General features: G+C 40.3%; 2 protein-coding genes across 11 annotated transcripts in view; one reads left to right on the plus strand and one right to left on the minus strand.

The window, feature by feature from the left end:
• LOC149463234 (uncharacterized) overlaps positions 1–18245 on the minus strand; it is a 300678-nt gene that overhangs the window by 256918 nt on the left and 25515 nt on the right. The window lies entirely within an intron of this gene.
• The window catches only part of LEKR1 (leucine, glutamate and lysine rich 1), a 208692-nt gene that overhangs the window by 131877 nt on the left and 58570 nt on the right, over positions 1–18245 (plus strand). The window contains exon 6 of the mRNA XM_089675392.1: positions 8232–8313. Coding sequence (XP_089531518.1) covers positions 8232–8313 — 82 coding nt within the window. The remainder of the gene's footprint in view (positions 1–8231; positions 8314–18245) is intronic.

Raw genomic sequence — 18245 nt, forward strand, 5'->3', positions numbered from 1 at the left:
ATTACGGACAACAGAAGCTGCAACAAAATGCCACCATATGCCCATTGTGGTCTTATATAGGCCAAAAAACTGAAAATGCAAGTATCTGACTTTTGGTGATATTCCTTATGACAGTCTAGTTTTACCATTTGCTAAATGTTTTGCTAGAGAAGCTCTGTCCTCCAACATTGCTTTGTAGTGAAAGAGTTCTATTCAGGGCAATTTAATCTAAATATATAAACCTGCGACCCAAGATGACTATGGATGTCGCTCAACACAAAATTGTAAACTTACTTAAAAATGTTGATTTTTTTGGGGGGGGGGGGATTTGTGTTTTAAATGTTTTTACACTTTTTAAAATTTTACCTTGCCCTCTTTTACTTTTGTAATAAAAAATATTAAAAAACAATTATGTTTTATTACTCAGATAGGTATACCATCGACATCAGTGATTGTTAACTTGTGATCTGCTCGACTTTTTCTGCTCATCAGCTATCGTTATTGTTAGTATGTGTGGCCCAAGACAATTCCTCTTCTTCCAATGTGGCCCGGGAAATTCAAAAGGTTGGACACCCCTGCTGCAAACCATTATTTCCTCTCATTTTCAGTTACGATGACAATGGTCACTGGAACAAATAGAGAGGGTGAAGCTCACCAGCTGGGGCACAGCATCAATAAAATCCTATTAGTGGTGTTAGTCCTTCACTACTCTATCCAAAACTAATAAAAATGTTTGGCTTTAAATACACATTAAAGATAAAATGTGCATAAGGTAAATTTTAGAATTGCATAAAGCCATTTTTGTGATAGTTGTTTTTCAGACACATAGAAAACCCCTCCTGATAAGTTGCTGCCACATTAATAGCTGTTAACAAAGCACATCTTTCCTCGGAATACTCCAATGACACATTTCATTATTGTAGGCTCTGGAGTAATGGAAAAGGCTTGGAGTGATCTGTTCTGTGTTAGAATACAAGCAGGACCGCTGACATACGCTGTCCATAGTCTTTCACAGTCCCTATTATGGTTTATTCTGTCCACACACTGAGCCACAGTGGCATGACAAACCATGAGAATCTTTCTGTTCCACATTTTCACCAAAGCTTTTGAATTCCTGGTAGTCTTACACAATGTACTGAAAAACAGATGACGGTCAAATAATATGTTTTCAGCAGTCCCTTTCATGTAAAGAAAGGCCGTCGTTTCATTTTGGCTTTCCACACTGTAATCATTTGTCCATAATCTCCTTTATGAAAAACGTTCCATGAATGAGAAATTCATTAGCTTGCAGAGCAGTTGCACGTGTTCCTTATCACATCTGTGTGGTAGTTGCGAACAGGATTTTTTGCATTATTTTCCAAAGGAATTCTTGTGTCTTTTCCAGCATGAAGTGAGTGATGTGAATTTAATGTTGATTAGCCTTTCAAGAACAATACCTTTTTTATGGGTTTCCTACTAAAGAATGCTGGTGACTTAATCCATTTTCCACCCACATTCCATCTTGACTTCACAATAAGGTTGAAGAATATATAGCCCTGATGAATAATACAATAGTAAATTCACATAGCTATAATTATTTATTAAAAACAATAGTCCTGAACTGTATATCACTTATACTTGGCAGATCAGGCTGCCCCTTTCCATTGGAATGCAATGTGGTCTGTCTAGAAGCAGTTCACATACAAATATGGTTTTACAAGAACATATGCAATGGGCCGGGTACATGTTTAAAAAAATGTTCAATTTTGCACATGCATTTACAGTATATATATATTTCTACTTTATCCACCCTAGCACAAATCCCTCCTCCTAGCATAAATCCCGCCTCCTAGCACAAATCTCTCATTTCAGCAAAAATGAAAAAATGACTGTTACCCTTCCCCCCTTTCATTGTGTAAAGTCCCCCCCCCCACCATAAAACTTACAGATGGGAAACCAGGACGAGATGCGGGCTGTGCTCTCACTCCTGTTAGTGAGAGTGATCCACCATACAGTAGATGACACAGGATCGCTCTTGGATCGGGCTATACACAGTTTGATTACTCTGCCCCCTATCTGCTCCAATGACTGCTCATCAAACACTGAATATAATGTAAGAGCAATCCTGTGTCATCTGCTTTATGAAGGATCACTCCACTGACAGGAAAAGAGAGCACAGCCTGCACCTCCCACCTCTCTTCTGTCATTTCTCCTTTGCAGGCTGCACTGCTCCAGGCTGCTCTCCCCTTGTCCCTGCCGTGAGTACAGGTATGGGGGAGGGCATTCAGCAGCCTGGCACAGCACCCATGGAAAGATCAGCCTGGGGGGGGGGGTGGAACAACAAAAGTTTGGGGGGGCACAGCCTACCAGACCAGCCTCCTAGATCCAGCCATGGTGGAGAGTAGGGAAACCAGTGGCCGTGTTTTAGGCGGCAGTGTGCCCTAGGCAGTTACCTAGTTCGCCTAGTAGTAGCACTGACCCTGTATGTGTGTATGTATGTATACATACATATACATACATACACATACACACACAGTTAGGTCCATATATATTTGGACACAGGCACAATTTTAGTTTTTTTCAGGTATTGACCAAAACATATTAAAGCTATAGTTATATAATGGATATGGGTTGAAAGTGTACACTCTCAGGTTTAATTTGAGGGTATGTACATCCAAATTGGAGAAAGGGTTTAGGAATTACAACTCTTAAGAGTAGCCATCCCCTCTTTTTCAAGGGACCAAAAATAATAGGACAATTGAATCAAAAGCTGTTTTATGGCCAGGTGTGGGCTACTCCTTTGTTATTTCTTCATCAATTAAGCAGGTAAAAGTTCTGGAATTGATTCTAAATTGTGTATTTGCATTTGGAATCGATTGCTATGAACCAACGACATGCATTCAAAGGAGCTGTCCATGCAAGTGAAACGGGCTATTGTAAGGCTTAAAAAATTAAACAAATCCATCAGAGAGATAGCAGCAACATTAGGAGTGGCCAAATCAACAGTTTGGTACATTCTGAGGAAAGAAGAACGCACTGGTGAGCTCAGCAACATAAAAAGGCATGGACGTCCACTGAAGACAGCAGTGGTGGATGTTCGCAGAATCCTCTCTATGGTAAAGAAAAACTCATTCACAACATCCAGACAAGTGAAGGACACTCTCAAGGAGGTGGGCATATCATTGTCAAAGTCTACAAACAAGAAAAGACTTAATGAGAGCAAATACAGAGGGTTCACCACAAGGTGAAAACCATTCAAAAGCCTGAAGAATAGAAAAGCCAGATTAAACTTTGCAAAAAAAATACTTAAAAAGCATTTTTTGGATGGATGAAACTAAGATTAATCTGTACCAGAATGACAGGAAGAAAAAAGTGGAGAAGACTTGAAACAGCTCATGATCCAAAGCGCACAACGTCATCTGTAAAACATGTTGGAGGCAGTGTGATGGCATGGGCATGCATGACTTCCAGTGGCACTGGGTCATTGGTGTTTACTGATCATGTGACAGAAGACAGAAGCAGCCGGATGAATTCTGCAGTTCTTAGAGATATACTGTCAGTCCAGATTCAGCCAAATGCAGCAAAGTTGATTGGACGGCGCTTCACAGTACAGATGGACAATGATCCAAAACATACTGCAAAAGCAACCCAGGAGCTTTTGAAGGAAAAGAATTGGAATATTCTGCAATGGCCGAGTCAATTACCTGATCTCAACCAAGTTGAGTATGCATTTCACTTGCTAAAGGCAAAACTAAAGGCAGCTGCAGTTAAAGCCTGGCAAAGCATCAGAAAGGAGGAAACCCAGTCTTGGGTAATGTCCGTGGGTTCCAGATTTCAGGAAATCATTGCCAGTAAAGGATTCTCACCAAAATATTAAAAATGAACATTTTATTTATGGTTATATTAATTTGTCCAGTTACTTTTGGTCCCTTGAAGAAGGGGGGATGGCTACTCTAAAGAACTGTAATTCCTCATCCCTTCCTCCAATTTGAATGTACATACCCTCAAATTAAACCTGAGAGTGTGCACTTTCAGCCCATATCCTTTATATTACTATAGCTTGAATATTTTTGGTCAATACCTAAAATAACACTAAAATTGTGCCTGTGTCCAAATATATATGGACCTATATATATATCTGTTGGATTGTAAGCTCTAATGATCAAGGCCCTCTGTTTCCTACTGTATTACATTGTATTGTAATTGTATTGTCTACCCCCCATTGTAATGCACTGCACAGGCTGTTGGCGCTATATAAATCCTGTATTATAAAAAAAAATATATATATATATATATATAAACAAACCCTCTATGTAGACCCTGAACCTATGGTAATTACACTTAGAATTAATGTAAGCTATATGTACAAAATAACGCAGTGGGGTTGATTTACTAAAATTAGAGAGTGAAAAATCTGGTGCAGCTGTGCATGGCAGCCAATCAACTTCTAACTTCAGCTTGTTCAATTAAGCTTTGGCAAAAAACTGGAAGCGGATTGGTTTCTATGCAGAGCTGCACCACATTTTGCACTCTCCAGTTTTATTAAGTCAATCCCTGTGTGGAACATTTTGAACTTTTCTCTCCTTCCCCCTCCATACCCTGGGATAAGGGTAGGCAAGGGGGACACATATAGAGGAAAAACAGAGAAGGGGGAGCTCAGTCATCTCAGGGTTCAGGCCAAATGGACAGATTTGTTGAGAGTTTTGACTTATAGGTCCACTCATCCCTAGGCATGTCATGTGGCCACATGAATATAAGTAGAACTGCTCATTTATCATTATAAATTACCACCGTAACTCAGACTGTCATATCAATTAGGAGAACTGTCAGAAGATAAGAAGGTTCTCATGTTACAAACAACCATTGGAATTGGTACCATTTGTATGAAAATAAAAAAATATGCAAAATACGTGTGCACAAGGTGTCAATGCATTAAAGTATTTGTTCACCTAAGTCTGCCAAACAAAATAGGTGAATTGGAAGATTTGGTGCTTGAGCAGAACTATGATTTAATTGGTAATGCTGATTCTTGGCTTCATTATTCACATGACTGGGCCATGAATATTCCTGGCTATGTTCTCTTTTAGAGAGGTGGTTTTGTCTGTCTCTAGGTGAGAAGTGATCTCAGAGCAAGTGTGAAAGAGGACCTAGTTGATGGAGGGTGTGATGAGGCTGAAGCATTATGGGTAGAACTGCACATGGGGGTGCGTACTACAAAGGTAATTATTGGAGTTTGTTATAGGCCACCCAGTGTTAATGAGGAGGTGGAGACTCTGCTTCTTGCACAGATCGAAAGGGCTGCAAGGGCTGGGACAGTGATAATAATTGGGGATTTTAACTACTTGGTAATTGATTGGAGTAATGGTACTGCAGGAACAGTTAAAGGGCAAAAATGTATAAACCTACTACAGGACAATTTTATGGTACAGTTCATAGAGGCCCCAACTAGGAATGATGCTCTGCTGGACCTGGTAATCTCAAACCATGCAGAGCTTATTGCAAATGTCCATATAAAAGAACATCTGGGTAGCAGTGACCATAACATGATTTAATTTATTGTTAGCTGTAAACATCAAGCACATACGGGAAAAAATAAAAACGCTCAACTTTAAGAGAGCTAATTTTCCAAGGCTGAGAGCTGCTCTCCAAGACTTAAACTGGGAGAGAATATTGGCATCGATGAACACAACACAGAAATGGGAGTTCTTCAAAAAGACTGTATGTGAACACATTCCAAAATATATTCCCATGGGCAACAAGTTTAAAAGGCTAAAAATCAAACCTATTTGGCTTATGTCCAAAGATAAAAAAGCTATAGATTATAAGAAAAGAGCTTTTATTAAATATAAAACTGAAGGAATGCTATCACGGTTAAAACATTACAAAGAATATAACAGAATATGCAAAAAGGAAATAAAGGCCGCAAAAATTTAAAATGAACGACAGATTGCCAAAGATAGCAGTACAAACCCACAAACATTCTTCAAATATATTAATAGTAAAAAGGTCCGGTCCGAGCATGTAGGCCCTTTATAAAATAATCTAGAGTGGGTGACTGGGGACAAAGAGAAGGCAAATTTATTAAATACCTTCTTCAGCTCTATGTATACAAAGGAGCATGGGGGAGCTCTTGTCCATAATGGGCATGGTATTGACACAGCTCCAGATGATCCGCATTGGGTCACAATTGATATTATCCAAAAATATTTCGACAGAATAAAGGTGAATAAAGCACCTGGACAGGATGGCATACACCCAAGGGTCCTTAAACAATTGAGCTCTGTCATTTCAAAGCCATTGTTTCTCATTTTTAGGGACTCTTTAATGACTGGCATAGTACCACTGGATTGGTGTAAGGCCAATGTCGTGCCTATATTTAAATAGGGGACAAAATCTTTACCAAGTAATTATAGACCTGTTAGTTTAACTTTTATAGTTGGGAAGATATTGGCGAGTTTAATAAAAGACCACATAGATAAGTTCTTGCTGGAAAAAAATATTTTAGGCAACAGACGGCATGGATCCATGAAAGACAGAAGTTGTCAAACAAATCTGATTTCTTTTTATGAGGAGGTGAGCAAAACCTTGGACAGAGGGGTGGCGGTGGACGTGGTATACTTGGATTTTGCAAAAGCGTTTGACACAGTTCACCACACATGGCTAATGTGTAAGGTAAAGTCTACAGGCTTGGAAAAATCCGTATGTAAATGGATAGAAAACTGGCTAAAAGATCATATTCAGAGAGTAGTGGTTAATGATTCATACTCTGAATGGTCTAGGGTTGTCATTGGTGTACCCCAAGGTTCAGTGTTGGGACCCTTACTTTTTAATACATATATAAACAATATAGGGTCTGGGATTAAAAATACCATTTCAGTCTTTGCAGATGACACCAAGCTGTGCAGTGGAATAACGTCCTTACAAGATGTCTCCATTTTACAAGCTGACCTCAATGCACTGTTTAATTAGGCAACTATGTGGCAAATGAGGTTTATTAATGTTGATAAATGTAAGGTTATGCACTTGGGGGGCTAAGAATATGTATGCATCATACATACTAGGGGGGGGGTACAACTGGGGGAATCAATGGTGGAGAAGGATCTGAGAGTTCTGGTAGATCACAAGCTAAATAATGGCATGCAATGCCAAGCTGCAGTTTCTAAAGCGAGCAAAATCCTCTCTTGTATCAAAAGAGGTATAGACTCCAGAGAGAGAGATATCATTCTACCCCTGTACAAATCATTAGTAATATCTCATCTGGAATATACAGTTCAACTTTGGGCACCAATTCACAAAAAGAACATTGGGGAACTGGAGAAAGTACAGAGAAGGGCAACCAAACTGATAAGAGGCATGGAGGAGCTCAGCTATGAGGAAAGATTAAAAGGAACTGATTTTGTTCTCTCTTGAGAAGAGGAGAGGGTGGATATGATCAACATATATAAATACATCAGTGGTTCATATAGTGAACTCGGTGTAGAGTTATTCCTCCTGAGGTCATCACAGAGGACAAGAGGGCACTCTTTACGTCTGGAGAAAAATAAATGTAATCGCCAAATACGGAAAGGTTTCTTCACAGTAATAGCTTTAAGCTTTATAAAAGGATACACAGATTATAACTGGTTACTAACATTTATAGATAAAGTTGATCCAGGGAATATCCGATTGCCTCTCTGGTGATCAGATAGTAATTTTATCCCCTGCGGGACCAAATTGCATCATGCTTTGCTCTGTTTTTTGCCTTCCTCTGGATCAACTGTGGATGTAGGATTATAACTTTGTTTTTTTTATAGTTAAACTGGATGAACTTTTGTCTTTTTTCAGCCAGACTAACTATGTAACTATATGTAACTATGTTATTATTTTTGTGAAATAATAAGCATTTCCCATGAACTATAAATTATAAAATTGGTCTTCCATATCAGTAAGTATTTAATTTTTATCATACGTGTACTGATACAGAAGACAGGTTTATTTATTTTGAATTCATGGGAAATCAAATATTTGTGTTATTACTGCAGAATAGGCTGCAATATAACCTAATTCATTACTTGGTATATCTATCTTGCCTGTGCTCGAGCCAAGCAGAAAATTGAGTTGTGTGACAGGTGCTCCTTATCTTGGCATAAATTCTCAGCAATCTATGTTAACAATTCCTGCCTACTGTTTAGATATATGAGTAAACCTTCTTTATTTTCAAGTAAGAGCAATTTGTAATGTGATTGTGTAATTAGAGAATTCAACCCATTAATTAATGGTTTTCTTTCACACAGATTTTGAACAACAATTGGAAACATTAGAACTGAATTTCCAGAATGTAACTAAAGAAATGCAACAGCACAAGGATATTTCCATGTAAGCCGCTTTCTTTTTTACTCCTAAGCAAACAACAGCATACAAGCGTTGCTGTCTATTCCTGACACCAGCCAGCCACATTAGTAATATGCAGCTGCTGACTCAGAGACATCCGTTGATTATGAAAGGAACACCAGATGACCTATGCTGAGCTCTCCAACGGTTACTTTGGGGAATGTTTCACATACACTTTCCTTTTGTATATATTCAGACTCATTCAGGAAGGCAATGCAAACAGCACAGCCAAAGTACAAATCCTAGTAATTCATATTAACTAACCCATTTTCATCACTGAATATAAAGGTCGAACCTTACGAACACAAAATTTGAGAAATATCAGAAAACTAGAAAGTATTTTAGACTGTTTTAAAGATGCTTATATTTGACTGATAATCATCCATGTTAGCCTAGGAGGATACCGTTAGTTTACAGAGTAGCTGGAGCATACAGGATTACCTGTGGAGAGGGCAGTCACTTGTTACCCCCAGGGCTGGCATAATCCAAGAGGAAAGAAACTGCAATCTGTATGTCTGTGTTTCCATAATACTGATATACAATATCTGACATCATTAACCAATGTACTAGTATCACAATGGTGAACTGTAGAGATACGGATTCCCGCGGTTTCCACTTTGTCAGAGTAACAGAAATGCGCACTCACCGGAAACGCATGGGTTATGCGCATGTGTGATTATGCATCACGGGCAATGGGAACATCAGAATCCAGGCAGCCAGGCGTCTCCCTCACGGTGGGTCATCACAGACTCCTGTTACAGGTCCGGGGGATCCCCTTAAGGTAAGCCAGGTGTTTCAGGAGAAAACTCCTCTCAGGATGGCAAAGTGCTTTCTCTATGGGAGTGGAAGCTCCAGACAGGAGCCCCAGAAAACAAATGCCCAAAATAGTGTAGTATGTTCAGAATCTCAGGTTTATTTATAAAAACAGCAGCAGGTCAGTATGCATATGATACATCATGAAAATATGAAATGCATAAGGTAAACGATGCAGTACTGACCCCAGTGGTGTAGAACGCCGGGCCTCCTCGTGGCTCCGGCGGGTAAATGACGTCACGCTCTGTACAGTTCCTCCTTAGGCCTTTCGTGCTAAAGGCACATCATCAGAGGGGAGACTGCAGTCTCCCCTCTGATGATGTGCCTTTAGCACGAAAGGCCTAAGGAGGAACTGTACAGAGCGTGACGTCATTTACCCGCCGGAGCCACGAGGAGGCCCGGCGTTCTACACCACTGGGGTCAGTACTGCATCGTTTACCTTATGCATTTCATATTTTCATGATGTATCATATGCATACTGACCTGCTGCTGTTTTTATAAATAAACCTGAGATTCTGAACATACTACACTATTTTGGGCATTTGTTTTCTGGGGCTCCTGTCTGGAGCTTCCACTCCCATAGAGAAAGCACTTTGCCATCCTGAGAGGAGTTTTCTCCTGAAACACCTGGCTTACCTTAAGGGGATCCCCCGGACCTGTAACAGGAGTCTGTGATGACCCACCGTGAGGGAGACGCCTGGCTGCCTGGATTCTGATGTTCCCATTGCCCGTGATGCATAATCACACATGCGCATAACCCATGCGTTTCCGGTGAGTGCGCATTTCTGTTACTCTGACAAAGTGGAAACCGCGGGAATCCGTATCTCTACAGTTCACCATTGTGATACTAGATTATCACTCTATTGACCTTTCATCCTTCTTAGCGCTGCACTTTATTATTTTAGTTTGATTGTTCATATTTAAGGCATTATGGTTGCCTAATGTGTTCTAGCTGCTGACTTCTATTAGAGCGCTCACTACTTATTTTATATTAACCAATGTACTGTTTATCTTCGCAGCACCTCTAAGTATCCTTCAGAAAATGACTTTTGAACATGTTTGCCAATACTCCCTGGGGTCACCGGGCCTCATCTCCACACATCTTTGAATCGTTGAGCATAATATTCTTCCATTTCTTATGTGACTCAGAGGGAGCTAGACTTGGCGACTGAGATAGACTCGCTGGTCTGGAGCAAGGCCTGGTCCTCTATAGCAAAATGTTAGTTTAATACCTCTACCCTGGAAGCAGCATATAAAGTGCTCCTGTGGTGGTATTCGCCCAAGCCTGGATTGCTCATGCCGATCCTAGTTCCAATGACTGTTGCTTTCAAGGTTGTGGCCATTGTGGGGATGTCTTACATAATTGGTGGACATGCTCATGCTTGATAAGCTTTTGGTCTTGAGTCTTTGGCCTGTTGCACACTCTGTTCCACTTGACTGTTTGGAAGGATGTCGAACTTGCTTTACTGCACTGCCCTATTCCAGGCTTAAGTGCCCATCAGCAAAAGCTGGCATCCTGTATTTTTGACAGCCAAGATAACAATTACTTAGGCGTGGAACAAGCCCACAGTTACTTTTTAGGGTATGAGAGACCACATGATGGCCTTGATGCTTAATGAACAAATGTTCAGTATCTTCATGGACTCTCATGCCAAGTTTTGCAAAGTTTGGGAACCTTGTCTTGTGTGTGCCTTCTCTTCACTTCCCTCAACTTGCGTTAGGTGCCTATAGCTGGCACCCCTGATGATCCATATTCCCTTGCCCCTTCCTGTGCCCTCCTTTCTCCTTCCCATCCTCTTTCTCCTATTTATTTTCTGTGAGGTTTCTGCCCCCCTTTTCTTCCCTCTTTTTTTTTTGGTGAATAATACATACTGTGCTATTGTTTGGGGGTTCACTTGACCAGGTTTGACGCTGCTATCCACGTGGATCCTACCCTTGACCTTTCTACTCATTTGTTTACACCTATTAAGTTTGACTACTGTTATTTTTTTTTTAATTGTATTCAGTTTTATACTCACATATGCTGTATAGTCAAGCCCCTGCGTGGACAGACCTGGCGCTTTTATTGTTATTCATCCTAACTGAATAAAACTGATTGAACCAGAAAACCAAAAAAAAAAAAAAAAAAGATAGTTTATTACCCAGGTACTGTTAAACTAGGAAAGTGCTTCTGGTACAACAACAAAAAAAGACATGTTGCTATGGCTACGCAAATTGCACCTAACTTGCCAAAGGGTTAGACTTGCAAAAAGTGAAAGAGCTTTTAATACAGGCAAATACCTGTGTGTGAATATACTACTGTAACACCCTGCTACAAGTGGATGCAGGATGTGAAAACAAACACAAGATGGCAGTGTCCTGCAGAACAGTGGCATTCACACTCTGTAGAGCAGCTCCATGAAACTTGTATGCTGAACCACAAGACTTTGCTTAGGAACAGTGTAGTAAAGAACTACATTTCCCAGAGGAGCTGGCATGTGGGCGGAGTTGTATACTGTATATATGAAAGGCCAGGAGATGAGACAGGAAGTGAGAGGGAAGAGATCTGGAGAGAACACTGACTGCGGGAGGACCGGACCAGGCCGTGGAAAGAGAGAGGAGGCAAGGAGAGTCTGCTCATTGGCTGACCTTGCCACATCAGCGAGAAAGCTAATTTGCTAGCAGGTGACCAGATGGAACGCTGCAGGCGGGACCGGAGAGTGTGTGAAGGCCTTATTGAAGGAGAGAGAGGGACCGCCAGAATTCGCCAGACGCCATCCTTCGGGTGAGAGAGTCCCAAGCATTACCAAGGACAGGGAACACTCACACCTGCTCCACCTTTGCTATTTTCCTGCACACAGTTGTGGACATTACGCATAGTTATTAGACGTTGCGGCCTAGTTCCTTTAGCTGCTATTGTCTGACTACAGTTAGCATGCCCTTATCATCAGAAGTGATAGCAAGACAGTCGGTACACAGGCCAGACTACCGCTATATCATCATCATCAATTCACTCTGCTAAGGAGGTCTTTTCCCTATTGTGCGAAAAGTCCTGTAGCCCAAAGAGGAGTTGCCCTGTGCCAACAATAACTTTTACCAAATTGGCCATTTGTTGCTTTAGATTCACTAGTGACTACTGCCTTAATGGAACATTACATCTATAAAATTGCTGCTTGCAGGGGGAGTGTTATTCTTCCATCTGTTTATTACACTGTTCCTCAGAAAGTTACAGTCCACACCTCTCTTCTCTCTGCACCAACTGTGCCCGATCACGAGCGCAGAACACTCTTCATTGCCTTTAACCACTTCCAGTCTGGCCATTGTATATAAACAGCCAGATGATAGCAGTGCAGGGGCGAGTTGCCATTCATAAACGGCGCCTGCCATTTTGGACTGTGCGCGCTCCCTGGGAGCGTGCGGCACCGCGATCCTCTGGACACAGCGGAACACCGACCGCTGTACGGGACCTCTGTGTGAGGTCCCGATCATATGATTACTGATTGGCCAATCAGTGATCGCTTGAATAGGTGTAAGCAAGATGTCACTTCTGACATCATTGCTTACTACTTGTGAAATCTGTGAATGATCACAGAGATTACATGGTACAAGGCTATTGACAACAGCCTTGTACCATGTGACAAGCTGCGACCAATCACAGCACACACAGTATTTCTCAATGGCTGCAAGAATGCAGCCAGAGAGAAGGAGAAATGATTGCTTTTACAGCCTTTATGGATGTAAAAGCAATCACTGTTTAAAAAAAAAATCTTCATCACCCCCTACAAGTAGTACAGTGTCACTATGGTGACGCTGTACTGTTAGGGTGACAGTATGTTTAAAAAATATATATATAACAAAATAAAATAAAAATGTAAAAAAGTGTTTTGAAAAATTATAATTTTTGGTTATAAACTAATTTGGGTTATTTTTTTTACTAAAAAGATAACTGAATAAATGTTGGCCAATATTTGTGAAGAAAGATTATTTGCAAAATTAGTGTTTTAAAAACTTTTTGGACTTTTTCATTTATATAGCAAAAAAAATAAAAATCCCAGTGGTGAATAAATACCACCAAAATAAAGTTTTATCTGTCTCAAAAAAATGCTAAAAAATTCATATGGGTACAATGTTGCATGACCGCACAATTGTCATTCAAAGTGTGATAGCACTGAAAGCTGAAAATTGGTCTGGACAGGAAGGGGGTAAAAACGTCCGGACTTGAAGTGGTTAAAGTAGGCTCATTTTTCTCATCTGTACTTTTTTTTTTTTTTTTTTTTAACACTGGGGTCCATTTATTGCACAGTGAAACTTAATAGAAAGGTGAGCTAACCCTTTAGCAATCGTCTCAAGAACAAAAGAATGTGGCAAACTACATCATCATTTTATAAATTATATATAGTCGTATGAAAGATGATATACAGCCTGTGGAAATGGTTGACCTTTTTCAACATATTTGAAAAGGCAAACATTAGATCTTTGTACAAACATTGCCTACAGATAAAGGCAATATACTTGAATAAAAACACAAGAAAAATGTGCCCTTTCAATCCTTAACTCAAGATAATATCAATAGATAGAATGATATAATGTGGAAATCATCGTTACACCTGTAGCGCTACCCTGTAGGAGCCGCTGCATGATGCTTGTTCTTTGGTGCTGCCTTGACTCTGTAAACACCTCAACCCTTCTGGCACTCTCGGTTCAGACACAGACCAGTACTGCTCACCAATAATACCCAGCACAGAATTAAAGGGTACTAGACACAGTGGCCACGGACACCTGGCATTGCAATCTGCGACACAGCTAGGCAGATACACTGGATGACCATTGCTGTCCCTGACTAGGCCGCTGAGTTGCACTGCGGCTGAGTGCAGAACAGCAGCCTCCATGAGTCCTGTTTGAAATCCCTGGGCCAAGAGAGGGAGCACTCCAATATATAAGCTCTCCCATCATCTTTTGCTGAATCAGCTTTCTAGGATTTGTTGTTCCGAAGAAGCAGTAATAATACAGTTAGAGTTGACTGTGGGACTACAGGTCCCAAGATCCTCTGCTCAGGAGGAGTAGCTATCTTGCTCTATAGACAGGCAGTGATGTAACAGTTTGAGTCCAGAACACTAGGAGGGAACCAGCTAGTCTATGGTTCTGTTGGATTATGTCCTCTTGATTCATATTGCAGTAGCCGCCACCTGGCTACACACCCTTGACATCAGTATCTGGTATTGCTCTCTATAGCAGAAATGACTCACCAGTTTCTGATATTAAATTGTTGACCACTTCTCCCTGCAAAATTCCATTTGTTGCAAGGCGTTTGTGGATTTTCTTGTATGAACTGCATGCTTTAATTCCCAAAAAATTATTGGGAATCAAATGGGGGCTTTGACTAGGGCAGCCCATAACCCTCTATTTCCTCTTTTTGAGCCATTCTTTGGTGGATTTGCTAGTGTGTTTCAGATCATTTTTGTGTTCAAACACCTATTTCTGATTCAACTGTAGGGGACAAATTGGGCTCACATTCTCATAAAGCACACTTTGATAAGATGCAGGGTATAGAGTTGAGGTATTAACTGCAAGTTGCCCAAACCGAAAAAGCATCAAAGCAACCCAAAACCATAACATTTCCACCACTATATTCACGGTTTTTATGAGGTTCTTTTCCAGAAATTCTGTCTTTGGTTTGTTGAAATCATGTCTGCTGTTACTATGATGAAACAGTTCTGTCTGTGATTGAGGAGTCCTTGTTTCAGAAGCCTTCATCTTGGCATATAGGTTCAATGTTCAACTGTAATCTTCCCCTAATGTTCTGTTTGGACGTGGAGGCAGAAGTGGTGCAATTTCTTTTTGATTATAGATTTATGCACTTTGATCCTAACTGTTGCAAGAGTTACCTGAACATCCAGCAATAAATTTGGTAGGCCAGCCAGACCTGGACAAATTAGCAGTCATTTGAAATCTGTCACTTTTAGATTATTTTTATTACAGTGGAATGATTGATTTCAAATAATTTGAAGTTCCTTGCCAGACTCATTAGGTATCCACAACTTTTTCTGCACACCTTAGACAGCCCTATTGATTTTGGTGGCATGACACTATAGAGATTAATAGCAAAGAGAACACCAGACCCTAGATATCTGAGGTTTAAATAAGACAGGTTTCATACTCCCTAAGGTGGTTCTAATTATTGGCACCTAATCGAATGCCCATCTTTAATTTCGTGTATTTAAAATGGCATTTGAATCAGGATCTAATCTTCTCCTGTTCAGATATGTCTAACTGGTCAACAGTTTCCATGAGGTAGACTTACTTTTTCATATGATTGTATAGTACATATGTATCCTTCAAATATATTACCTCATCAGCCTATAATTAATGCCTCCCAAATGAATAAAACCCGACTATTGTAAGTACCCTGCCAATAAGACAGGAGAAGTGGTCGGCCTGTATGGGACCTGGGTCTCAGTCCTATACAGGGGGCGGTTCAACTTTTAGCAGGGGTGGACTGAAAACTCATGGGGCCCTCAGGCAATAGGGGATCATGGGGCCCCTATGTCCTCACCCACACTCAAACCACACCCAAAAAAGCCTATGAAAGTTACCAGGGGCATCTCATGGGGCCCCTCTACTGACCTAGCGCCCTCGGGCAGTGCCTGAGTGCACTAATGGTCAGTCCGCCCCTGACTTTAAGATTCATTATGGTGTAGGCAGTTTGGGACAGGGCTCCTAAGCTTGTTACTTGCCTACTTATCAGTACATTTCCCTTGTCCCCATCAGTTTAGCAGAGGGACCCAGGAGGTGGGTGTAGAGAGAGGACTCTTATCCTAGAATAATAGTTCATGACACTAAAATTAAAGTTCTGTTTGGCAGCCCACAGTCTGTCCCTGTTGGAGTGATATCCAGCAACCTTGCTTCCCTCAGTAAGTCCTGAGGACTGAAGCTGTAGCAGGTGATGAGTGACCACTAGATCAGCGGCACAGCCCTGGGATCAGGGAGCAGAGACAGCACACAGCACTTCTGGAAAGACCAGGGCATAGTACTGTACACATACAACTGCAAACACCCCTCAGCCATACAGCATAGTACCAGAAGTGCAAACAGCCATCATACAACTGTACTATGAGAATTATAATAATGATGATGTTTATAAACACAGTGAGATTGGACTCATGTACCGTGTAGCTGAGTTGCGTTTTTTTATTGCCCCCCTCAGCCAACCGCTCCCCCTTTTACTGCAAAGGCAGCAATGTGGGGAGTACATATGCTGAGGCCAAGATGTCTTTTTTTTGTGGCAAAAATTATTCCTGCTGTCGCCTTCAGCAGACAGTACTACCCACTGGATGCAACCCATTCAACTGCTAGTGCAGGGTTTTTAGGTGGTTAAAACAGGTGGTGAAAAAGTGGTACAATGCCACCTCACCAAAATGTTGGATTGCTGTTTAGAGTTACAGTTACTGGAGTGCATTCTGCAGCTGATTTTAAGGCATAATAGGTGTACCTTAAGGAATATCTATTAGACCTTAATGTCAGCCAACCTAACGTAAGCTTACCCAGCTTTATACAGTTTTACTTGTTACATGTCAATAGCATAGTGTAGTTTCTATCATGTTGGATGCTTCTAATAACAGGCTTTGTGTCATTTCTAATAAAATTAGAAGTTTGACAAATATTTGTAGGAGTATCGTGGGATGTAAAAACCATGGATACTATCTTTGAATTCTATAGTAGTAAAGTCTGCAGTGTGTTTTATTGGTATATTTGAAATATGGAAAATCAGAATAATTACATCATCAAATAGGTTAAACTCAGTACATCTCTCTACAATGTTACAAGAACAATTTACAGGCAGTAACAAGTTAGTGTTAGAAGAACTATAGCTCCATGCACACTGGGAGTTTTAATAACGCTGGTAACGATAGCTGTGTAAAGTCACGTTAAAAATGTTTTTCAGCATTTTTGCATTAATGTTTAGCGGCGTTTTGCCGAATTTTTATTTCTTACCCAAAAAATTATTTTTTGCTCAAGAAATGTCCAAAAACGCCGGTTTGCCGCGTTTTCAGCATTAGAGTGTTTTTACAGCTAAAGAAAAAAAAACTCTAGAAACCCACTAGTTCTGAGTTTTCTTCGCATCCAAATAACGCCCCTGCCAAAAACCGCTGATTACAGTCTATGTGTGTATGCACATAGGATAACATGCTGGGGAGTTTACTGGCTGTAGAAAAAAAAAAGTTAAAAGCCAAAAACAGCCGCTGTAAAAAACGTCCAGTGTGCCCTCTAATAGTACAAGATCTATTATACTGATATAGTACGGTATCATATATACTGACATAAATGTCTCATGAATAAACATAAATATAACAAACATGATGATTTCAAAAGTCCAAAAACAATAAAAATGTGATGTACCTTCATATAATAACCATTTTAGAATTGTTCTTGGTTGCTGGAATATAAACAATGAAAGGGAAAATTTTGATTGACATGCCAACTTGTATAATTAGAGGAAGTAAAAGTTAGAGGAAGTAAAAGTATGTGGTGTCTCAAGAGGAAGCAATTACTGTTTTTATACTAGTGTACTTCCTTTGTTATTTTAATAAATAAAAACATACAAATAAGTACATTTTAAATCCTGCTTTTTCCCACAGTTATATGACATATTTCAAATACTAAATCTTTTTTTAATCATCAAAGTACTACATGGTTCTAGTTAATCAGTGCTTTTGTGCAACTGGAGACTCAAGGGCTTATTCAGTATAAAAGTGCTAGAAGCAAAAATCTGTTCCCATGGCAACCACTCACAATCCACCTTGTTATTCTGGTCTAGTTATAGTTAAAGTGGAATTAAACCCTCCTGTCCTTTACACTGAAGGAGGCTTCCATCTAAGGCTGGCCATAGATGATTAATTTTTTTTCTGGTTGATCAAAAGAAAAAAAAATACCACAGGCTTTCCCTGTTGACTGATTATTTACCAAACAGTGTATCTTGTGTATCAAAATGTTCACTTCAATACGAGTGGTCAGAGAATATAGCTTAGTGTAGCGTCACGTACAGCAGCCCCCATTCCTATACGCTAAGCAAGCCTAGCCTTCTGGTATGTGGCTGCCCCCAGGAATGCCATATTTACTGGCCAAGA

This window comes from Staurois parvus, unplaced genomic scaffold (assembly GCF_062004578.1).
Source record: "Staurois parvus isolate SC_StPar_1 unplaced genomic scaffold, SC_StPar_1.0 ptg000155l, whole genome shotgun sequence".
Classification (NCBI taxonomy): Eukaryota; Metazoa; Chordata; class Amphibia; order Anura; family Ranidae; genus Staurois; species Staurois parvus.